The sequence below is a fragment of the Catharus ustulatus genome, chromosome 3, assembly GCF_009819885.2.
Source record: "Catharus ustulatus isolate bCatUst1 chromosome 3, bCatUst1.pri.v2, whole genome shotgun sequence".
NCBI classification, from domain to species: Eukaryota; Metazoa; Chordata; class Aves; order Passeriformes; family Turdidae; genus Catharus; species Catharus ustulatus.
In genome coordinates, this window is record NC_046223.1 from 19,356,826 (window position 1) to 19,381,477 (window position 24,652).

Sequence of the window (24,652 nt, forward strand, 5' to 3'; positions counted from 1 at the left end):
TTATGGACTCCACTGATGAAGATCATTAGCCAGCACAGGTGGAGCAGATGGGAATGCCTGACCTTTGCTAATAGATTTTGTGTGGGATGGCTCGAAATTACAGAAGGTTTTCCCTAGTGCCCAAGTGCCTGCATGCACACATGGCTCTCACTGAGCACATTTCTGAGCTGCCTTCTCTGTGGTACCAAGCACCCTCACCTTTCAGCATCCCAAATTTGTGCATTATGGATTGTCTGTCTGCTCCCATCACTGAATATAACACAGGAGAACTTCTTGTGCTTTACATCTATTCCATCCCCTCTGTGTCCTCTGTGGCCTTACCCACTTTAGGGTAGACTAGGTGACTCTTAAGTCCTTTAAGTGACTTTTCAGATGTTAATTTTTTTGGAAAACCTGGCTGCTAAGTCATCTCAGGCAGGCACCCGGCTACGATCCCAGCTTCTTGGATCATACACCGTAGTAGATTTACTTCATTGCGGCTGATGCTGCAGCTGGGGAGCTCCAGTAAGGACTGCAGAGATGATGACCTAAAGCAGATCTCACTGCAGAAGAAGGTGAAAAGACGTGTATTCAAGTCTGCCCACCTGCCCTCCAGAGCATTTTTCAGTCGTGTAGCTGCCTGCTGACAACAGCTGTGTGTCCATCACCCAGCTCCTGCCCTTCCAGTGTGCTGGGGTCTCAAGGGGCCACTCGGGATCCAGAAATGCTGTATGGGTGGTATTTTTAAAAGCTCTTTTGGAGCCTGGAAAGACACTCTCTTTGACTCTCACTGGAATACTGCTCTCAAGACAGCTCATTGCTTTTTGAAAATTTGCCTTATATTTGGAGGTACAAGTTAACACAGCAAATCAGTTAATTTGGAAAGGGCCAAATATTGAAATTTGCTGCTTGTTATAGTTGCCTCACAGCAATCTCATCATCCCCAGGCTGACTGCTAGTGACAGTAGCCTTATATTTTCATCATATTCAGTAGCAGTAGACCAGTGGAGTTTGGGTCTGCTGTAATAAACTGTCTGGTTTTGGTTAGCAAAGTGGGACTAACTTGCTGACTTTCCTGAATGAGCATTTAAAGACTTATTCAAGTATTTCTAACCAACAGTGTCATTCACAACACCACATCAGGGGAAAAGCAACTCAATATGCTATAGATTTCTCTGGGTGAAGATTCAGTTTCTGCTTTGAAAAAACTTCAGGACAAGACAGAATTTAATGAGTATCTGGTACTATTATATGTGGTTGTAAATGAATTTTTTTTCAAAAAGTGTTTGAAGGAGGCTTTAGCTGATTTTTTGCCCCACTGATAAGTACAGGTATATAGCAGCACTCTAACATTGTCTCTTTCCCTTCCTTCCAGATTCCTCAGGAGGTATGTAGTCTCTGCTGAAGAATTCCAACCTCCACACGGGCTCCTCCTCTTGCACTGGAGAATTTAGCTGCCACGATGACTTCTTCCTTACTAGTGATAGATATCTCTTCTGGAGAGCTTTGCCCTTGAATCACTGGACCAATACCTCAAGCTCTGAATAATCATTGTCAAGGGACTGGGGCACAAGAATTTATTACAGATGTCTTACTCTCAGTCTCCATCTCATTTATACTTGTTGAAATTTGGCTTCCAGGAAGTTTGTACAACTGAGGTCAGAATTTGTCTCTTTAGCTCAGGTGAAGGCAGAACAGGATCTCTGCACTCTAAAACTGAGAAAATGTAGCTAATATTGTTTAGACGGAATGCCAAGTTTCTGTGGATCTGTTCCTTTTACAGGTCTGAGCTGGAGCTCCTGGTAATGAACAAGCTTTGCTCAACCTTCCCTAATCCCCCCAGATGTCAATACTCAGGAAAGAGACTTTTCATTGCTGAAGAAAGAGACCCCAGGGGTGTCTGGCAGTAGGAATAGCCTATACTCATTATTGAGGTCCAGCAGCCTACACTGCCAATTTTTCCTTGGCTTTTCAGCCCTTTTCCTCTCTCAGTAAATGAATGTGTGGCCATGTAGCAATTAACTGTGTTCTTTTAGCAGCCTTGCAAGTGCAAAGGGAAAATGAACCTTATATACTGGGGAAGATATGGATCTATCTTCTTAACCTTTGCAGTTCCACTTAGCTTAATACTGAGTGAGGGGAAAGGATGGGGATGTTGAGTAAATACCAAATTCAATCTTATCTCAGAACAAAAGAGGAAAAACCTGCATGTTTTTCTACAGTTTACAGCAGAAAACCTGAATGATTATACAATGTTTGGTAAGATTTTTGCATGCTCTGGTCTTAGACAGACAGAAACTTTATCCCTGCATCAGCCACACGGCATTTTTTGTGTGTCACTGAATCATACCTTTTGAAAGACATCGTTGTGGAGGAAAACTCATGAATGGGAGTTTTATAGCAGGGATGTTGTTCTTACACTACTGTTCCTTCTTATTTTGGTGTTTTATTTTATGAACTGTGCAAGGTTTAACTTCCTAAAGAGTATGTTGGTATTAAGGAGAATTTAAGTACTGTTTTCTACAAAATCCAAATGAATATCCTTAGTATCACTAATAAAAGTTGGGTAAATCACATAATGTGTCCCCAAAAATCTCACCCTTGTGACTACAACTTTGTTCTGTTTACTGTTCTTTTCTGTTTTAAAAAATCTGAATCTACAATTCCTATGCAATTAGGAGATTTATTCCATACCATAAATTGCTCAAAAATATTCTGAAAAGTAGATTTTTCCACAAGCTGCCTACGAAAGCAAGAAATGCTCAATGCACGGAAGATTTACAGTGTAATAATTTGATCAGATATGAGCACACATTATGATACTTTTATTTATTTCAGGATACCAAGTGTAAAGAGGCATGTGAAAAGATAATCTTTATAGAGGAAAATCCTTGCTCCCTCTAATCATCTGCCTGTTTCCCATGACAGAACCCTGGTGGGGTTTCTTTGGTGCCATCCCTCATGGATTTATTATTTTATGCAAAGAAAAGCTTGAGATGTCTTTGAAGCGCTGAAATTGAAATTGGATGGCTGGCTTACCAGGGAACTGCCAAAGGGTTTCTAACTAAACCACGTTCTCCACAGCTGGAAAACAGCCCAGATGTGCACGCAGGCCGTACTTTCTTTATGAGGCACCAGCCAGCAGCCCGGACTGCCTCCTACGTGAACCTGCGCGAGGTGTCCAGCCGCATCACGCTGCCCTGCGGGCAGTACCTCATCGTGCCCTCCACCTTCGAGCCCTTCAAGAATGGGGAGTTCTGCCTGAGGGTTTTTGCTGAGAAAAAGGCTAAATCACAGTGAGTACTTTCCCTGAAAACCCCCCTTCTGCTGGGGAGGCACGCAAAGGAGAAGGTCACTTGTTGCACCCACAGCCTGGGCTTGATCTTTTGTCCTAACCAGCAAAATAGGCTCACAATTCCACAACCCGTTTTTTCCACAACCCATTTTTTCCACAGTGTACCATAGTGAACACGCATCCATGGCAGATGGTTTTTCAGAGTGATGGCTTTTCAGAGGTGTTCACTAAGCACTCAGCTGGGAGTAAGATCCCTCAGCTCTGTGAAGGAGGAGTTCCCACAATGAAGGAGTGCAGGATGTGAGATTATGATGATGAGATGGTTTTAAAAAGGTGTAAGGGCTTTGAAAGCAAAACCAGTGAGACGCTCCAAGTCAGAAATACAATTTAATAGAAAAAAAGAGAAAAATAAAATACATGCAATAGTACAAAAGAAAAACCACTGACAGAGTCAGGATACAACTCGACAACCCGCTAGTTAGTGTGGTGGTAACGCTCCCATTAAATGGTGGCTGCAGTTCTCCTGGAGTGACAGATGGAGCTCAGTTGAAGCAGTAGAAGGGTGTAGTTTTCCTCCAAAGGTTCAATGATGATGTACAAGGGTCTGGTTTTCCTCTGGAATCCCGTGGAAAAAGGCTGTTCTGAGGTTCCAAATCTCAGATTTTATCTAGGTAGGAGTGTCTGGCTCCTCCCCTGGGTGGAGCATCTCCCAATTGGATGATGTAATTTTATCAGTCATGCAGTGGGACTCAATGGGCCATTAACAGAGGATATTTCCCTGGAGGAAGGGTGGGTCGTGGGAAAGATAAAGAACACTGCCCCACCTGGTTTTAACAGATGGCCCATTAGCAGAGAATATCTCCCACAGAGATAAGGATCACTGCCCCACCTGGCTTCAGCAGATGGTGATAGAATACATAATTTTGGGCACATCTTTAGACTGTAACCTAGGACAAAAGGGTTGTATAAATAGCATCCATTGGATGAAAAAACAAGAGTCTGGATGGAAGACAAGAACAGCAAGGCTTCATTTCCCATGGTAAATATCTTCAAACAGTTGGGGCAGGCAGAGGTGGGATGCGGAGCAGGGGAAGCAGGAAGCTTGGGGACTTGTTCTGTGCATTTATTAGCACCTTATAGTTAAACCACTTTTTTTTCTTTTGCTAGTTATTTTAAAGACAAGATTTTAAAGTAGACTCATAATTTATGGTTGTTTAATTTTTGTCTTTTCTTTCCTTAGGATGGTGGGTGATGAGGTGTCTGCAAAGCCATACGAGGTTAGATGCCCTAACTGGGCAGAGTTTTTCTTCATTGTGTGGAAGTAAAACAGGGGCAAGAATTTTATTTCTCACTAGAGCTGGGATTACAGAATGTTTTTGTACTGAGGAGAAATATTTTTTCCCATGGGGATTTTTTACATATATCCATGTTTTAGTTTCACGTTCATTTTTATGTACCTGGGCCATGTGGTACAGAAACTTCACTCCATGTAGACTGAACTGGAGCACATTTGATTGTCCTTACCTCCAGCACGGGTAGCAAAAGGTGGAGAGGCCACATTTCCATAGAGACAAATAGTTTTCCTGAAGCCTAGGAGAGGCTGCAAAAGGCTTCCAAGGAGCTGCTGGATTGCTCTGGCCAAGCAACATTTTCACTGTGGCTATTTTCTAAAACTAACTTGGTAACAGAAGAAAACTTTCTCATTAGCCTTAGGAAGTATTTGCTCTCAAACTAAGCCAGCCCCTGGCTTGTTGTGATTTAAATAGTGCCTCTGTTTTGCCATTGCTGCAGAGCACATGCTTATTTTCTGTTGCTGTAAATAAGCTCCTGTACAGAATCTTTACAATATCCACAGCTCACTTTCTACAACCACCTTGTTAACCATTCTCTTGGCCGTCCCTTTCCTCTAGCCTCAGGTTGATAACAAAGACACAGATGATGAGTTCAAGACTCTATTCCAAAAGCTCTCTGGAGAGGTAAGTAGATTAAAGTGAACAAAAAAGACCAAGACCTCTCTGTTATGATTATACAAATATTTGACTTGCCAATTCCTTTTACTGTCTGTTCAAAAAACCAAGTATTTCTCCTCTTTTATTATCTCACAGCTTCAGTTCAGTATATTTCACAATAGAGAAGGTTTTCTACACTGTTCCTCCTATTGGTGCAAAACGTGATTTTTTTTTTTTCCCCTTGGTAATGCAAGGCAGGGAATAACTTTGAAACTAGGGGCAATAGGAGTGTGAAAATATTATCCCAGGGTGAAATAAATTACCTGTGGAGTTATCGTATAATTCTGACAATTGCTTGGCTGGCCAATTCCTTCCTTTTTGTTTAGCCCCAGGAATCGGGAAACTGTTGGCTGGGCTTTTTCTCTACTCAATGTATTTGAAAAACAGTATCTACAAAGCCCTGCTGTGTTAGCCTGTGGCTGTCATGCCAGATTTCCTCTTAATGAACATGTGGCCACTGCTGCTGGAGAGGGAAAACATCTTTTTAGTTAGGAAAATCTTTCTGAGTCTTGAGAGGGCAATTTTAGAATTGTTTGGTTGTAGTTTCCGTAAGCCTTGAAAATCTCAAATGTTTTCCTGGACCTTTTTATTCAGTCAAACCCTTAAAAAAGCTGCCATTTACTTGGTCATGTCACCATAGCACCTAACAAACCACTTATTTCCTGGTTGAATGTCTAGGAAATATGATTGGTTTTGAAGATCTTCTCCCTCTGATATCTGAGGGTAAATGTGAAGGGTTAGAAAAAAAAATAAGGGTTTGCATGCCTTAGATTTGGAAAGAAAATAGTCTCTGAATGTCTGATAGCAAATCAACAGAGCTTGTTTCTCTCACAAAAAATTAATTTTTGTGTTAACACCTACAGTATATTTTGTTTTCCATCCAGGACTGTGAAGTGACTGCAACTGAACTTCAAAGGATCCTAAACCGGGTTTTGGCCAAGAGTAAGTGATATTATGTGCTTCCCATTGGATGGTGCAGAGAATGGAGTCTGTGCTAACAAAACCCAGCTCTGTCAGCTAGAGTTGATGAAAAACTGAGTTTGTGTCTGGTCACAGCTGAATTTCTCCTGGCTTTTTGAGCCTCTAAATATGGGGTGGAGTGGAAATACAGCCTGGTGCTTCCCTTCCAAATGCTGTCACCAGATGTTCTGCAGAGGCACAACAACCCCTGTACTTTTCTGGGAGGACCACCATGGGCAGTGTTATTATCCTGCTGCATGACTTCTGTGGACAGATAGAGGCTTATTATCACCAAAACAAATAACATCCCCTCCTACTGTAGAACAAAAAAACCCCAAGCATATTAATCAACTGAAATAACATAGTGGAAGAAATGGCAGAGCATTTACAGTAATTTCATGATTATAAGTGGCACCATTTTGACTAAAATGTTGCTCTGAACCCAAAGTGCGGCTTATAACCAGATGCGGCTTATATATGGACAAAGAACAAAAAGTTGCTGTTCTAGTTTGGAGGACAGGTGTCTGCTGAGAAAGGCAGGAGCTTCTCTTTGAAATGGAGAATGTAAACCCCCTCCCTCCAAATTATTACAATTTTGAAATCAAGGGACACTCAGGCAAAAATATGGGAATTAGGAATAACCGTTCTTTTCTAGGGAAATTAAAATAGAAATACAGTACTACAAAGAAACAAATTCCAAACCCTGACAAAGTCAGAGTACAACCTGACACCCCGTCAGGCAGGGTGTTGGTAGCAGTCCCATTAAATGGTGGCTGCATCCTCCTGCAGTGACAGATGTGGCTCAGTTGGAGCAGTGTTCCTGTACAAGGTGCAGTTTCCCTCCGGAGGTCCAGTGGTGATGTGGAGAAATCCGGTTTTCCTCTGGAGTCCAGTGGAGAAAGGGGCTCCCTGAGTGTCCCAAAACCTCTGTTTTTATCTTGGTAAGAAATGTTGGGCTCTACCCCCTGGCTGGAGCAACTTCCAATGGGATGCAGTAATTTTATCAGTCCCACAGTGGGACTCAATGGCCATGAGCAGAGAATGACTGGCTGGAGGAAGGATGGGTTGTGAAAAGATAAAGAACAATGCCCTGCCTGGTTTCAATGGATGGCCCATTAGCAGAATATCTGCTGTTGAGATAAGGATCACTGTCCCCATCCTCAACAGATGGTGATAGAATAGACACCTTTTATCACACTCTGCATTGTAACGTGCGGCTTATAATCAGGTGCGGCTTATGTATGGACAGAGAATGAAAAGTTGCTGACACCCGGAGATGCAACTTACAGTCAGTGTGGCTTATAATCGTGAAATTACCAGTACTACCAGCAACAAGTACTACCAAGATTTTAAGATTGTTGATATCTTCAGCATTGTCTGCAGAAAAATACTTGTCTTAAACTATTTCTGACTTGACTTCTACATTTTCTTTTTGTACAGGAAAGGATGTGAAAAGTGATGGATTCAACATTAACACTTGCAGAGAGATGATCAGCCTTTTAGATGTATCCTTTGAATGTTATTTCACCTTGAAACCTTCTGGATCTCTTTCACAAAACTTCCTGACAAGCTGGGCTGAGTTAATACTTCAGTTGTCCTGGCGCATGGCTGGGGGCAAAAAATTCAGCCAAGCATCTCTATCAGCTCATGGTGGCATAAACCTGAACTATTTAATCATCAGCTGCTTCTCTCACCACCTCTCTCATTGCTTAAACTTTTTCCTAAATATAGTGGGAAGAAGAAGTAGGGCCTTTCTGCCTGGCTGCACCTGTGCAGTTCCAGGTGCATAACACAGCATGTTTGGCAGGATGCAGGTTTTGAGCATATCCTCAGCTGCTGTTTCTCAGTCAGGTCCTGCTCACAGAGCCCCGAGCTCACAGCAGCAGGGACAGGCTGAGCCTGTTCCGAGGGTGGAAGGTTTGTGTAGCCAAGGCAGAAGGTGAGGTCAGCACCTCTACCTGGTGTTCCTTTGCACTGGTAGGGTGAAGAGCTGTGTTGTCAGGACCTTGCTGGTGTTGGTGTCATGGCATGGCCATATTGAGGCCAGCAGGGCTGTTAGGAAAAGTGATGCCATTGCTCTACACTCCACAGCTCCCAAGCCTAATGGGGTAACCCAGTAAGTACAATGTCATGGTGTCCAAATTCCCGTTTCTGCATAATTTTCCATTGGAAGGGGTGTTCAAGCCCAGAAGGACATGGGAGAAAACTCTGTAGATTGCTGCTGGACTCTCTTCACTTGCAGCTCCTGCCTCTGGTTTCTAACAATTGTCTGCCGGCCAGGCCCTTTTCCCCCTAAGGACTCTAATCTACTGTTAAGTGTAGAAAATGTGAGTGCTTTTAATCGTGCTTATATATTTAGCAATCCCATATATCATTCCTTGAGAGGGAAGATGGCCTAGAAATTCTTGGCATGCCTTTAGCCAAGCAAATGTGGAGCTGTGGGCATGTCTGTGGGAGATGGAGATGCATTACAAATGAGAACTAAACTGGCATTAACATGACACTGTGATGGGTGAGTTGTTTTTACCAGAACTGATTGCTCTCCAGCTTTGTTAAGGATAAAGGAATCCTGATTTTTGAACCATGCCTTAACATGGCCCAGACCGATGGGACCGGCACCTTGGGACTTCTAGAATTCAAGACACTTTGGATGAAGATTCAAAACTATTTGGTAACAACATTTCTGACTCTATCCCCTTCCCTCCCCCCTCAGCTCTGAAGTGCAGAGCCAGAAGTGAGACAGAGCTAAACCCTCCCAGGCAGGTATAATTGGAAGCCTTCCTCCTCAGGGCTCAGGTTTGTTCCAGGGCTCTGAAACGTCTCTCACTCAACAGGGCACAAGCAAATCCTCTTTCACCTTGGCCCCATCATTCTCCATAATTTGCAATACCTCACAGAAAGACAGATTAACTCCCTGATTGTTGGCAAAGACAGCTCTCTCTGCTGCCTGCTCTATTAAAGCTCATATGAACATATCTCGGCTGTTGCAATATGTTGCATTTCTGGCTGAGCATAAGCAAACACAAGAAATATATTTTTAGGACCTATAAAAAACTGCCTTTGTATTTTTAAAATCTTGTAGAACTGCTGAATTGTTTTTTTTCTGGTGGAGGATTTACCATCCCAAGAAGTTCTCCCAGAATGAAGTGTCTAAAGGAAGGTCAGATTTGGACTTTCCTGGTGTGACCACCTCTCTTTCAGGCAAGCCTGCTGCCACCATACATGATGTTGTTAATCACAGAGCATCTGCCCTGGAGTCCCATGGAGAAATCTTGGGTTTATGAAGACCCAGCTCTGTCCAAAGGCTTGTTAGAAAAGCAAGCCCTGGGACCCAAATCCAGTATTAACTGTAGGTCTGGATGGCTTCTAATCCTGGATAATAAACCTTCTGGCAGTAGGAGGCATCTGTCATCTTGTCTGAAATATTAAGCAAGATGGACTTGGTCTGTGGCAGTGTTTGCCAAATGATAGGATGTTTTCCTCAATGGCCTGTCTGCCACCATGTAATGTGAAGGCAGGCAAGCTGCCAGCCCATGGGAATGTTTTTCCCACTCTGCCTGGCTTGTCACTAGCTGCTTGAAATGTTTTCCTTGCTCATTAATGTTCCAAAGAGTAGGAGCTGGTGGTGGTAAGGACAGACCCTGTCCAGCCATCAGTGGGCACAGCAGTGACAATGTGAACATGGCAGAGGTGGGAATGATTATCCTGGCACTGGTTAGCTGCACGAGCAGGGAGGATGGCAGGGCATGGGCTACATGGTGGGCTCACAAACCAAGGTTAAAGCCTAGAGGAACCCTCTGAGTTCACTGTGGCTTGTAGCCCCAGATGAGACCTGTGTTGCCACATCTTCATGGGTGCTGTGAGCCAGCTGTGCAAGCCCAGCCTTCCTCCCGTGCCCACACCTTGGCCTGGCTGCAGGAGCACACACTTGAGTGCCCTCTCCCATTCCCTCCTTCCCCTTTGCCACAGGCAATCTATAAGAAAGTGGACAGGGACTACTCTGGTACCATCGACTCCCATGAGATGAGAAATGCCCTGAGAGAGGCAGGTGAGTGTGCTGCTCGGGGACACCATGGGATCACCAAACACTGGGAGAACAGCAGAGATTTTTAATGGCTTTTCTTCTCTCCTGTCACCTAGATCACAGCATTGCCAGCGATATTCTCCCTTTCTGACAGTCACACACTGCAATCCCTTTGCTGTTTCATACATCAAACCCCATCCTCTGTTCTGCACTACGAACCACTGGTACTTTTGTCCATGCTGTGACCATTGCTTATCCATCTGATTATTACTTGCTCTATTTTTGGCCTCATTATTTCCTAATCTAATAGTCCTCTTTCAGAGCTATGCCCAAACCCTCTTTTTCCTTCATTTCCTCCCACCACCTTTCTCTCCTCTAGAGAAGGTGCAATCCCCAATGATGTCCTCTCTGATGCGTTCACTTTTGGAGCAGAGCTTGCCAGCTAAGGGGCATCTAGAGGAGCACTGGTTTTTTGATTTGTCTTGTGCTCAGTGGATTTTATGTGAATGATCCAGAGACAGAAATAGCATGAATATGGTCCTGAATAGAGCCCAATGTGTTATGTGAGCAATTGGCTCTGCTGCAATCGCTGCTATTCATCTGCAGTGCCAAGACTCTCTAATTAGGGGTTTATCTGGGGAACATAGGACTGGTTATGCTGTGAAACAATGTGAAATATGCAGTCTGACAAAATGCTGTGGGAGAGCTCTATGCCTCTCTTCACCCAGCACAATGGGCTTTGGAAAGGACTCACAGAGGTGGGTGTGGGAGTCCATCAGACCTTCTGGGAGGAATAGCCCTGCCCTTCAACCTGCAGCTGCAGCAGCCCACAGTCACATCCCAGACAGCAAATTACCCTGCTGTGTCAGTGAGTTCTGTGCTCTCCTGGCCCCCAGGTTTCAGGCTGAACGAGGAGGTGCAGCACAGCATCGTCACCCGCTACGCCTGCAGCACCCAGCTGAGCATCGACTTCGACGGCTTCGTGGCCTGCATGATCCGCCTGGAGACCCTGTTCAGTGAGTGCCCAGGGCCAGCTCCTCAAAGCTTTGGGGCTGCCTTAGGTGTTCTGAGCCTTTTAGCTGAGAGTGCAGCAAATTGCATGGAAAGGTCAGGGTGCCAGCAAAACCGTGTCAGGGAAAGCAGCAGAGAAACAGCAAAAGCCTTTCTGTCTGAATGGCCATGGGGAGCAGGGGACAGGTTCCCATAATAGACCAGGGAATGTTTCCATAACACACCAGTCTCTTGTGCTTTACAGTCACCTGCAACTTATGGTCAATGCTCTGGCCCCCACATTGTCCCAGCTCCGACAAATGGGACCATTTATCACTTGCAGTCCTTACTCAGACCTGATTTACAGGTTTGTCCCCAGACCATGCCAGATGCCACCACATCAGATTTTATAGTTGTCCTGCTGCCAACTCCCATTTTGCTGCTGTTGATCTATTCCACCCCGTGAAGCAGCTTAGAAATTATTTGTAAGAAGAAAGAAGAAAAGCTGTAATATTATCTTAGAGAACCAGTCTAAATTTCCAGTAGATCATGGCAAAAAGCCAGACCTTTACATTTTGTCAGACAGTGATTCTCTACATGCTGAACTCTGTGGTTTATAACCAGATTTTCCCCCACTCTTCTACATTTCAGAAGTGTTCCATCTCCTGGACAAAGAGAAGAATGGAATCATCCAGCTCTCTCTGCCTGAGGTAAGGCTGGTCCAATTGAAATACCACCTGATCCAACTGAAGCAGCAGACCACACTAAAATGCACTTATTTTAAATCACTCTTATCACTGATTTAACTACTATTATAAGAGCAACATGGGAGTGATTCAAAGGGCAAGTTTGTTTATGTGAAAACGTTCTTCAGCCCACAAAGCCCATCTGAATTAGTAGAATGAACTTTTACCTTTAGATGAGCAAAAAAGTAAAGATACCTTCAAAACTCCCAAGGCTGGTAGAGAAGGTGCTTACACAGTGCATTTCACTCTTTTTAGAGGGCAGTGGTCAATTCATTAGAAAACACACAGCAGGGAACTCTTCTTTTCTGGCAGAGAATGTACTGATCAACCTGCCAGAATTAGAAGAAACCTTTTAAGATGCCAGGTCTTTTTTTTCCCCCACATTGTTTTTAATGCAGATTTTTCCTGTTGAAGCTGTTGTAAAAGCAATCAGCTTGAGCCTTCCCTTTGCAGAATACAAGCATATCTCAGCTGGAAGGAGCCCCAAGAGGTCCATCCAATTAGTCCTCTCAGCTGAAGACTGGCTAGAGGGGAGGAGGACAGCTAGGAAACCCTGTGACCGTCAGCCACAATTAAATCTATCTGAAATTGTACTTTGTGTGCTCCCACCTAGAGTTTTTCAAGGTTGAAAGTTGAAGCTTTCTCCAGCTTGCCTTGTAGAATTTGCCTTCCTTTGGAAGAGACCCCACTTGCAGTGTCTGAGGCTGATCCTGACAGTAGGTTTCCCTGAAGTTCAAGAGCAGATGGATCTTACACATGTAAAAGATTAAAATGCAACTCCAGCCTTTCCCAGCTCGTTCTCCCAGAGGCATGGAAGAGTGCCCCAGTGGCATCCTGTAGACCTGATGCCCTGACTCCTTGTTCTGTTTCTCCCTCAGTGGCTGTGCTGCACACTGGTTTGAACCACGGTCAATCAATTCAGCAGAGACCTCTGAGGCTCTTCTGAGCATGAAACCGCTTGTTTGGCATCTCCTTCTTGTGAAAAACAGAAAGAGAAACTTGTTTTTATTCCTGGCAAGTTACTTTAAGACAACAAAAATGATCTACTGACAATTATGAAATAAATGTATTTTTAAACAAACAAGTAAAGAAGCCCAGGACTGACCTCCCTCACTTTTCCATGCTGAGATCTTGTCAGTTTTGACTTAGCACGGATGGGCCCAGGTGGCTGTGGTTTGACTTCTGACTGTGCAGCAAAGTTCAGCACTGTTCAAAATCCTGGAAGGGATCTCCACTGCTGCAAAATCCAGCATACATTTTGCTCCATGCTCAAGAGCATGGGCAAAATTTATGTGGCTGCCCTGGCAACCTCCCTTTGCAGACAATTGTCTGCTTTGGCTGTGCCAAGTGTCTGCAGAAGCTGGGGCTGAGGAGTTTGGAGGCAGATGCTGAGCTGCTGGGAGCACAGAGGATTTGGGCACAGACACAGCCCCAAGGATTAACTGGGAATCAGGAAAATGTGATGGCACTCCTCCACAAGTCTCGGCTCAGTCCTCCAGGAGGAGGGAAGAGAACGGCAGGTCAGATTTTCTGCAGTTATTTCAGCTGAGACCTTCTCCTGTCAATGCTTGTCCATATGCATGCCCAAAGATGGGATTTGGAGCTTTAGTTTAATGAGTGACTGGAGCTCAGAAACTCATGAAGGCAAGAAACAAAAAATGTGCATGTAGGGGGTCCAGGAGCCTGAGAATGTGGGGGATGTGCTAATGTGGATTGTGACTTGGAGAAGAAACTGAAGCTAGCTGGCTTCAATTGTCTGAAACTTTGCACTGGCTCACAGTGCTATGCTTCCTAAGACCTTGTAAAACATTTGTCCTCTCAAAACAAACTCCTCTCTACTTTAAATTTCATGGTATTCCAAAGAGTATTATCATAGCAATGTAGGCAAGATAATCTAGCACACTGTATTAGCAATGAGAAAATATTTCTGGAACCTGCAGTAATGATCTGACAAGACCATGCATGTGGTCAGTGACGTGTGACACTTGCTACCCAGGAGCAGAAGGGGTGCGAGCTGACATCTGTGTCCTCAAGGCAGATGTGGGGCCAAGACTCTGTCCCCCTCTTTCTCCACACCTGCTGGCTCCTAAGCTCTTTCTTTGAGCAGGAAAAAAGCTATTGTTTGGTTCACATCTCTGAATCCAGACTGCCCAGTGACAAGCCCCACACCTCACATCTCCCAGCATTTCCTCTTGCTGCTGGCCTCTGACTAAGCAGGATGCATGACCTGTGTCAGTGCACGACTCTGCCTTTCTAATTGATGTCCTCTGCCAGTAAAAGAGAAATTAATGTTTAGTTTGGGTTGCAGGGTTAAAGCAACTGGAGTAGGAACCATGGGCTTTCCATGCTGTCCCTCTGCACGTATCACTGGCCACAACCAATGTGCAGCTGGCACAGGTTGCCACCAGTTTCTCTTGGCAGATGTTTGCCTGTGTACCTCCACTTGCTTGGAAGACAGAGCTATCTGGGGCAAGCTGAGCTCTCCAAAACCACCAGAAAATTCTGGTGAATGCTCTGCCTGTTCAGTAGGATGAATGTGTCCTTCCCTACCCTACATCTTGCATATGCAACACGTCTCCTTGCTAACCATGCAGCGGCGTGAGCTGGCTGCTTGCAGCTTCAGATTTGCTTTCTGCTCACATGCACTATTCATGAGTTCATTCCAATTATGGTCAGAGAGGCCTCTCTCCACAGGACTGGGAAAACTCAAACATATGCAGAAATCCATTGCATGCTCCCACTTCTTCTCCTTTTGTAGCAAGCCAGATGACCCCATCACAATAATTCTCACAGTTATCTCGATGGCTCTCACCGTCCTGTGCAGGATGGGCAGAGTGCTGCACTCCGTCTTCCTTTATCTTTGGGAAGCAGGCAGCTCCAGAGGAACCACCTCTTCTTTCATTTGTTCTTTGAGCACAGCACTTGGCTATCAGGTCTTAGAGAACAACTGCTCAAAAATAAGCCTTTTCATGGGATTGAATGTGCTTCTCCTTTTTGCTTGACGCGCCTGCAAAAAGATGATTAATGTCCACTTGATTTTCCTTCCCTATGCTGCAAGCTGGGCAAATGTCTGTGCTCATCAGTCCTCCCTGCTAGTCCTGATGGGGCTAAAATAGCTTTTGAGTAAAATGACTGCAGCAGCTCCTGTGGAAGCAGTGGGACATGGTTAGCTGAGCCAGGGCTTGGGAATCTGGACTCTCTGCACCCTTACACTCTACATGTTGGCTGTGCTTCATTTTTGGAGCAGTGAAGAGCTGCAGCTCTCCTTAGAGTAGCTCAGTCATGGGGAATTACAACGCAGGCAAGTCACAAAGGTTCATGAAGTTGTGATCTGTTCCCTGTAGCAATGAAAACTGTGGTGTGTGGCATTCTCAGCACTTTGTAGATATGGCAGGGCTAAAGGGAATCCCACAGAAACTCTGCCACAGCTTTCAAATCTTTCCTTTCTCTCTCCACTTGCCCATAGAAATGTTTTCCTCGGCACTGCAGGCTGGTGAACTGGAAACTTGAACTCTGTACATAGCTCTGGTAAAATGAGATTCACATTAGACCACATTCAGAGTTCCAAATGGCTTGTGCACTAACTGCTTTGTGGTTGCCTACAGAGGAACTTCACTTGGGTATAAATCCTGCCCCATCAGCATCTGACTCCAGCTTTGCACCAGAGTAAGTGTCTGCATTGTGGACAGGACAAACCACAGATATTTGGGATTCTGCCTATGAGCTAGGAGAATAAAAAGAATCAGCCTTGTGTGTGCTATTATCTGTCACCTGTTCATCCTCCCAGAATGGGAAATTTACAGGGGGATCTCTCCACCAGTGCAGGCTAATGATCAGATCCATGGCTTATGAGTAAGCACAGAAGGAGCAGTCCTTTACAAATTCCTTTTCAATCTTTATTTCAGACGATCCTGCTGAACCTGACCTAATGGTGTGTTTTCCTTCTTCCTTTCCATACAGTTCAGACAACCAGGCAGGCCTGGAAGCACCGAGGTACTGTAGGCACATTCTGCCTTTCCACGTTATTCAGGATGCATCCAACATCCCAGCCTGCTATTGTTATCCCAGGCTAAGCTTATAGGCTGGAGATTCAAATTCTGTAAAAGCAGGTGAGATTCTGGGTGCAAAAAGAACCCAAATTCCAAAGCTTTTGAAGTTTCTCCACCGCTTATGATGTCCCAAGTGATAGTTCATCTAAAAGTTGTGCCCTGCTCCTGCCTGACAGGCTTGTTGCCATGGTGTCTGTCTCTCTCTGTATAATTGGCACGTACAGCATAAACCCCTCTCTTTCTTTAATAGAGCAAATTAATTCATTTCTTACTGTTGGCCACTCCTTAACTCCTTCCTCATCTTTGAAATCTTCGATGCAGCTCTCATCTGTGGGCAGGAGGGGCTTGGGGAGGGTTGTGTGCAAAGGAAAAGAGCAGGCAGCAGAAAATAATCCATAAGAATGTATGTGAGGGATGGACTCAAGAAGTACTGGGACAAAAGCTGGAATAACAACCAGGAAGAAGCTGAATGAAAAAGCTTATTGTCCATTCAGGAGCTGAACAGTGTCAGGAACTGGAGAAAATGTATTCTTCTGTGACCCTGCAAGTTTCAGGGCAGAAGACAAGTACATTCCTTTCAAAATACCCAGGGCCGAATTAGAAAAAAACCTGCTCTTTTTCTCTTTGCAAAACTCTGTAAAACATTGGTAGTTTTGTCTATTCACTCACCTATAAACATGTAAAAACTACATTGTCAGCCCAAGGAGTCATTAAGGTGTTTCTTCTAACCCACCTTTTATTCATTCAAAAAACCCCACAAACCACCAAACTCAAAGTTATTTTCTTTAAGTTCAAACTAGCTGATGTGCTCCTGGATGTGCTCCCTCACCAAATTAGGTTTTCCTAGGCTAGTTTAAATGGTGTAGCTTAATCTTGCTCTTACAGAGAAGATAACAGTGAGGGTCTTCTTCCAATGTCTTAAAGCATTTCAGACTTCCCTAAATTCCCATTTCCTTTTTGATAGTCTCTCTCTTATTCTCCTAAATGCACAGACTGTCACATTTTTATCTCTGCCATATGCTTCTTTTCAGCTGACACAGTGAAATGTTTCAGTGTTCCTTTGTTATACATAAAAGAACACTGAGACTGGTTTTGAAGGGGAACTTTAATTTTCATCCTCAGTTGTTCGCTCCCTGCCAGTGAAGACACAAGCCATAGCTGGATACCAGGGTCTGTACTGTGCTCCAGACCTGCCACACCACAACCAGATGCTGAGGTGGAGCAACAGGAACAGCTGCAATCATTGGCAAACATCACCCAGGTGCTCTGCTGGGGCCCCTTTGAAGCAGCTCACAGAAGGCAGGTGCATGGGGCACACAGTCCCCACAGAACCCCCAAGAAAACTTTGTCTGTCCATGTAGAAATCACCACAAATATTCTTAAAGGTGTGTCCTCATTGCATCACAGGCACATGGGCACAGTAACCACTTTTCAATGTTAGTGGGTGTTTTCTCTGTGTTGTTACTCATCCCCGGGGCTCCACGGGGACACCACTGAACTTCCCACCACAAACGTCACTGCCCTGGCAGTGGCATCACAGACTATGAGAAGAAAAGAAGCAACAAACCTCCTGAGGACCTGTATTTAGACACAGAAACTGGTTTATTACTAAACCAGTAGCTCTCATTGCCTTTATCACCTCTGAAGCGAGTCAGACTACCTGTTTGTGTGATGGAGCTTTCAAAGGAGAAGGAGAATAGGCCAAGGCAGTGTGACATTGCTTTAATGGCAAAATCATCAGTGCTCTCTTTAATAATGATGGGCATCCTTTAGCCAGAGCTTAGCTACAGATAGCACAGGATTTGGCATTTCCAGAGATTTCTCATTTGTCTGTCTTAGTTTCTCAACACACCTTTAATTGATTAACCAGCACTCCTAGGGCAGTTCTTGGGCATAGAACTCTGGATATCTGGACTTCAGTGTTACTGGTCTTTAATGTCATAGATCAGGAAAGATCTAGGCTAGATCAGGAAAGAAAATATTTCTTCTTATTTAAAGAGCTTTATTTGGTAATTGATGTGAGTAAGATATCTGGCACAGTCACTAAGCCAGCCAGCTCAAAATGGTGTGTGTTTGTAAAACTGGGTGTATTTGTACAACTACGTGTGTTTTCCCAAGCTGTAATCACACTCTTGGACCACTGTGCAAATTTACCCAGTACACACACCAGAGCAGGTATGATCTCTTGGGAGTTTAAAGGAGCTTTGTGACCAACACAGTTTATTTCAAATTGTGTTTTGCTACGTTTTAAAAGATCATCGTATTTGCTTATTAATTTGCATGGAGTTGGAGCTCAGGAAATGTGGTGCTCATCAAACTGGGATTGATGTCTGGTTGTGCAGGCAGTGGGGCATCCCACAGGGTCTCTGTGTTGGGATGCAGCAGCATTCCCAGGGATTATTCCAGTGTGCAGGTTGTGTCACATGAAGGATGCTCCCGTCTGCCTTGAGTGAAAGAATCTTTGCTGGGGAAGCTTCACTCGGCAGATGGCAACTGTGAATACAGGAAACTAGAAAAATGTTTTCAGTTTCAGAAAGAATCTACATAGAATTAATTAAACAGAAAAAAAAAAGGAGATTAAAGGAAAAATGAGAAAATTATGAAGTACCAACTTAATTTGACCTCTAATTTGTAAAGCACCTTTAGCCAGAACCCTGAGAGAAGGAGCTACCTGAAACAGCAGTAGTAAACTTAATAATAATGGAGCTGATTCCAGCAGAGAGTGCCAGCTTTCTACATGTTAATTTAATTTGAACTCATCTCAGTTTTGGGCTGGGATTTTTGTGTGTGTGTGTGCTTTTATACATGCTGATAATGTTTGAATTGCAGGCATCTGGTCTGGTGCATGAAAACTTGAATGAGAAATTATCTAACCAAATTTTAGTGTCCAAGCTGACTAGAATACAAACAATGAACAAGTTTTATGGAGAGAGAAAATACAGTTAATTTCAGAGTTTACACCTTGCACTCTATGGTGATACCAGTAATATGAGTAAGAAGAAAAAAATCACGATTTTTAAAATTATGTGGGTTATTATTATAGGTTACCCTGGCACTGACAGGTTTAATTTTGCCTGACCTCATAAAAATCCTTGAGCCACCTCTCTCCATAGGATGCAAATATTATCCTAGTTTAAAGGATATCTCCCTTGAGTGCCTGGTGTCCTACCACCATTCTATGACATAATGGAGCTAGGTAATGGTGATACCCTACTGTAACTAGGAATGTACATTTCTTTTAACACAAGGTACATTTTGTGAAAAAACATGTACGAGTGTGTCTTGAATAGTGACAGTGTTTGTCAAGCCATGGAATTGCTTCTCTGGATTGCTACACATACAACAGATGAAATTTCCTCAGATACCAGGAGAATGATTTTTTTATTTCATCTTCCTTTTCCTCTGAATGAACTCTTCTGTTTTGGGACTCCTGGGAGAAGAAGGTGAGTAAAATACTATCAGCCAGGTCTCATTCATTTCATTTAAAAGGAGCTGGTAACACATTGATAGCCGGCTTGAGGATACTTGAGGAGGTTTCCATCCCTAAGTACAAGATCATTTCATGGAGGGATGGAGACAGCTAAATCAGAGCTCAGCTAGAGGAGGAGTGATTCTGGCTAGACTAACGAGGTTCATTGCATTGACCAGAAAGTCTTCAGAGTATTTTGATATTGGTTCTGATAGGCTGAAGTTTTCTGCTGTTTGCAGTAAATTATGCACCATGACATAGGAATGGTCAATAGAGAAATCTGGGAATACAGCTCATTCAGAGGCACTGTAAAACCAATTATACCACCAGCAGATCTCAAAAGTACCACAGAGCTAGACAAGTCTGTGTTGCAATATGCCTTCAACCTACACTCCCTATGTCTACATCTAATTAATTTTCTTAATTGCATAACAGTGCTCTTCCTAAATACACTGGGGAACCTCTCTTGGTTCTTTATCTATTGCTCAGATTATTCTGGCTGTTGTTGTGTCAGCATGGTCCCCAGCCTAATTTTGTGCTAGCCCTCACAGACTGCTTGGAGAGTGCTTGGCAGAGCCTTCAGCTGCTGCAGGGACATCTCCCAGCCCAGATGGATATCCTGTCACACAGAGCTCCTGGCTCAGCAGGGCCACTGAAGCCATGGGACTGTTGTCGAGACACTGACTGTGAGATGGAAGGGTGTTTTTAACATCTCCTGTGAACAAGAGCCAGAGGAAGCCTTTGGCAGTGCACAGCCACAGTTTTATTGGTCCTACAATACCCAGGAGCTATGCTATGTGTTCTTCATTACCATCTAATTGGGGAAATAACTAAGCTTTTATCAGTAGGTGGCATGCTCCTGAAACCAGGAGCAAAATCGCCCCCAAATGACCTGACAGACAGAAGGAACCTTCAGACACCTCAATTTACCCCACCACTGCAACTGGAATACACAGGGGTGAAGGCAGGCACACAATAAAAACATGCAAGAGTAATTACAACCAGCAGTAAAATACCAGGTGACCCAAAATCCCAGTGTGAGGAGTCTGGTTGCCAGGGAGTGTCACGTTTCATCTTCTTTTTCTTGCCAGAGTCGGGATTAAATGCTCGAGAGATGGTATTTCTTCTTCGGACTCTGATGTTTATTAATTCTTATCTATATTACAGTGAGTTCTGCAGCACTTCTAGCTAACAAAATAAAAATGGAGACGTATCTCACTCTCTTCAAGGCCTTTTAAGGGCCAATTGTCCAATTAAGAAAAGCCACCTAAATTATTTTTACTTTTAACCCAATAACCAACCACCTGTGGCCAGCAATGCAGGTTTTTCTGTCCAATTACAAAAGATCACCTAGACCCATGAAGAAGAAAGAAAGAAATCTCTGCCCTAAAACCTCCATCTTGCTTTCTATATATATATTCTTATATATAGAGATATTCTTATATATATTTTTATATATATATTACTATATTCTAAACCCTTAAATTCTAAGTTTTCCACCATGTGGTATTACACACTTCCATTCAAACCACACACCCGTGATCCTAGTTCTATCACTCAATTTTGGAAGCCTTCTCCACAACCTCAGGTCAAAAGCAGTGCTTTCTTGGGGGTCAGTGCCAGTCAGCACAGAAAGTCTAAAATTCTCAGTTTCCAGGGTTCCCACGAGGGAGCACACACAAATACATCCGCCAGGTAGTGGTGCACTTTCCCTTTCACTCATACTGACGTTAAACACCCAAGGTGTATTCCACATCTTTCAATGCTTTAACACAGCATTGGTGCATCTGGGTTTCCACCACTCCGGGCAAGTAGCTGGAGTCTGGATCCTTTTGGCCCTATCCCCATATTTTGCTGAAACCGGCCAAGAATTTCATAGTAACGTTTGGTAGATTTTTGTATCTCTTTTCCTCCTTTGTTTTCAAATTCTGTAGAACCCAACTTCTTAGCCAATGGGCTTGCCAGCAGCTCTGTCAAGAAAGCATCTGCTGTACTCCAGGAGAAGATGTTCAATATAATGCTGAAGTAACACACTTAGAACTGATCAAAATAAATAGCTTTTTACAAATTCTAACTAAAATGCAGAACTTCTTGTAACTGGATGTTGTTGGCAAGATGAGAAGAGAGATCAAATATTTGCATGGACAAAAGGGCAATCACTAGTTTTGTTTAAATCTTTTTTGCTAAACCACCTTTTGAAAAATTACAAGCTTCATAACTTCAGGCTTTGAGCTGACCACTAATATTAGACATTGAGAGCAAACCTGCTGTGAAGATTAAAATAACCCTCCATCTATGTGGCTGCTCTGAAACACTCAATCCTGGACACTTTGAGACAGCATGGGCCACTGCATTGACCAGAGATCCCTCCAACAGACTTGTCCCCATCTGCTGTGCAGGTACCACCAGCACTTTGAATTTCACCCCTCTGGGCTGCCAAGAGCCTCCTGTCAGCTTCTGCTTTGCCGAGTGGAGAGGAGCTGACATGCCACAGAGCAGAAGGAACTTGTGCCCTCTCAGAAAGATTTCACTTTTCTTCTTTCTCCTTCATTTGCTACTTTTACTGCATCCTAAATAATTGCTGCAGAATGATAAATCATATGTTTATTCTTTATTTATAGATTTGTAAGACAATGGAACTATGAAAGGTATTTGCAAAGCCCAGTTCTGGCCAATTATTGAATTGGCTGAAATATTTTTGATTAGTAACAATTACTGTAAAGCAGAAGACAAACTAGAAAGGCATATTTTTTTTTTTTTTTCCATAAAAGGAACTTAAAATGTGTGTGGGTTTGTGGGCACTAAGACATATAGTAAAATTATTTCATATAATCCTGGTCTCTGCCAATTGAGAATAACCTCCCTGGGTCTCTAGGGCTCCTTCAGGAAGCACAGTATGGGGACAACCCATGGCTCTGATTTTCAGGTCTGATAACAGTGACTATAGACTCCAGATTACCTGAAAGCATCTCTTCCTAACTCCTGTTTTCTAACAGCTCTAGAAGATTTCTTGTGGGATGGAATAAAAAACCACTAGAATTTAAAAAGCTATCCTGACAGGGATCAGTCCCCAGAGGAGAAGCATCTGGGTGCCCAAAGGGACAAATATATCTGTCTGCAAACATGCTTCTTGGTGATGATGATACCCAAGCTGTAATGTTTCCTTTTCATCTAGCCCTTTTAACTCACTCCCAGCAGCACAAGGCTTTGGCCTGAGATTTTCCTGTCATCCATTCCCACAACCAAGATCTGTGAGACAGATCTACTCTCAAATTGGATAAGACATGTACCAGGTGCCGCATCTATGAGTGCTGCACAAACAGTGAAATCCAAAAATTGCCTTTCAGCACAGCCTGATTAAAACCAGTATAAAACAGCAGCAAGGTCTGCCTGAGCCTCCAGACCCATCCTATTGCCTTGGGATCTCTCTTGATATGTGACAGTCTGCTGGAATTGCAACACCATGCATCTTGGTTTGAGTTTTAGAAGAGTCCTCTTTCAAAAAGGAAAATCTCTTCTGCATGCAGGCTGGCAGAGCCCTGTGTCTTGTGTTACCCACAATATCCTTTTAAAATTATATGCTCAGTTCCCAAGTGAAAAAGTTCTTAACTTTCTCAGTGCCACCATCAGCCTGGGCAGATGTCCCAGACCACTGTGTTGAGTACAGGCTCCACCAAACAAAAGAGACCCCAATTCCTTTCTCCAGCCTGGACCCTGAGTGGCATCTTTGCTTCAAGTGAATTTGCAGTACATAAATGTTTGGGAACTCAGTACATTATTTCCCTGGTGATAAAGAAGGGGAATAAAATCTGGACCACACTTTTCAGGGTTTATAGGAGTAACCAGCATTACAAGACAATAGAACATGAGTTATCACTGCAGTCACAAGCTTGACTCTAATAAAAGCAAAGGTCAGATCAGATAATAAAACAGTTCATTCTTTCCAGTTCAGATTAGAAGGGTGAATCCTCAAAACAACCTTATTGAATACACTTGCATATGCCAGTGTCAATGGGTGTCTCTAAAAATAATAAATATTATTCATTTTACTTTTGGACATGAATTTTTGACTATGAGGATCATGACTCAATATACAGGGAAGAGTCAAGGGGATGACACAGCTCCTACTCAGAGGAAGGAGTGAGTTTCACTTGTTTTCAAAAGCATTTTCAAGGCTGGGTCTGTTTAACTGCAGAGACCCACTTGTGCATGGCAGGACTAGTGAAAATGAAAACATGCCAGCTCCTTTTGGCAGCGCCTGGGAATTTTTAAGCAGAGCCTTTCTGGAAGTTTTCTTTCCAGCTCAGTTGCTCCCAAGCAGAGGAAAGCTCCAGCTCCCCTCGGGTTCTGCTGGAATGTGCTCCTGTCTGGCTGGGGCGTGGTGTTGCTGGAGAGAGATGTGCTGCCTGGGAGTTCAGAACAAGCTCCATCAGAGGAGAATCAAGGGAAAAACCCTCACAGGCATGTGTCCACCCTCTTTTAAAGGTCCTCTACTGAGAAACCTGCTTAAAAAACATGGCCAGAATAAGACAAAGGTGTATAAAAGTTGGAAATGTGTTGCAAGCATCTCCTCTCCTGGAGAGGCTTGAGTGACACAGTCTGATCTATCCTTGCTGTAATGGTCTCACTTTGATTGTTGAAATTCCAGTTAACACTTTTTTTTTTAACGGGTGGAATTTGTTATGTCCATTTCTATCCAGTATGTAGCACCTTCTGTCTTTAAAGAAACATGGACAGATTGCAAAAGCTCCTAGGGATTGATTCTGTTGACACTAAACTTTAAATTTGAGCTGATTTCTGAGCAGGTATAAAGAATGCTGTGAATTTGTTTTAAAAGTGACTCCACTGAAACACAGTAAATTTGGTAGGAACTGTTTGAAATGTAACATAAGCCTTTTCGGATTTTATAGAAATACATATCCTTTTCTCTTTAAGAAAAAAATTGGAATGTGACAGAGGGCTCCATGATGTCTGAAAAGTCAATTAGAATAAAGCATTGCCCCTGGCTTTCCAGGTGGCTGCATCCTTTATATCCAGCCAGGAAGAGATGCCCCTAACTTCATATTCAGTACAGCCGTGCTGCCACGACTTGCACCAGTGCTGGCGCTGCCTTACAGAGGTGAGTGCAGAA

The 24,652-nt window shown here is 43.6% G+C and overlaps 1 protein-coding gene across 1 annotated transcript in view; it reads left to right on the forward strand.

Annotated features, from left to right (window-relative positions):
• LOC116994811 (calpain-8-like) overlaps positions 1-13,038 on the forward strand; it is a 30,703-nt gene extending 17,665 nt beyond the window's left edge. The window contains exons 11-21 of the mRNA XM_033056775.1: positions 1,355-1,366; positions 3,064-3,275; positions 4,515-4,551; positions 5,185-5,250; positions 6,168-6,225; positions 7,684-7,748; positions 8,846-8,914; positions 10,213-10,291; positions 11,164-11,283; positions 11,909-11,967; positions 12,882-13,038. Coding sequence (XP_032912666.1) covers positions 1,355-1,366; positions 3,064-3,275; positions 4,515-4,551; positions 5,185-5,250; positions 6,168-6,225; positions 7,684-7,748; positions 8,846-8,914; positions 10,213-10,291; positions 11,164-11,283; positions 11,909-11,967; positions 12,882-12,905 — 801 coding nt within the window. The 3' untranslated portion in view covers positions 12,906-13,038. The remainder of the gene's footprint in view (positions 1-1,354; positions 1,367-3,063; positions 3,276-4,514; positions 4,552-5,184; positions 5,251-6,167; positions 6,226-7,683; positions 7,749-8,845; positions 8,915-10,212; positions 10,292-11,163; positions 11,284-11,908; positions 11,968-12,881) is intronic.
• The last annotated feature ends 11,614 nt before the right edge of the window (positions 13,039-24,652 follow it).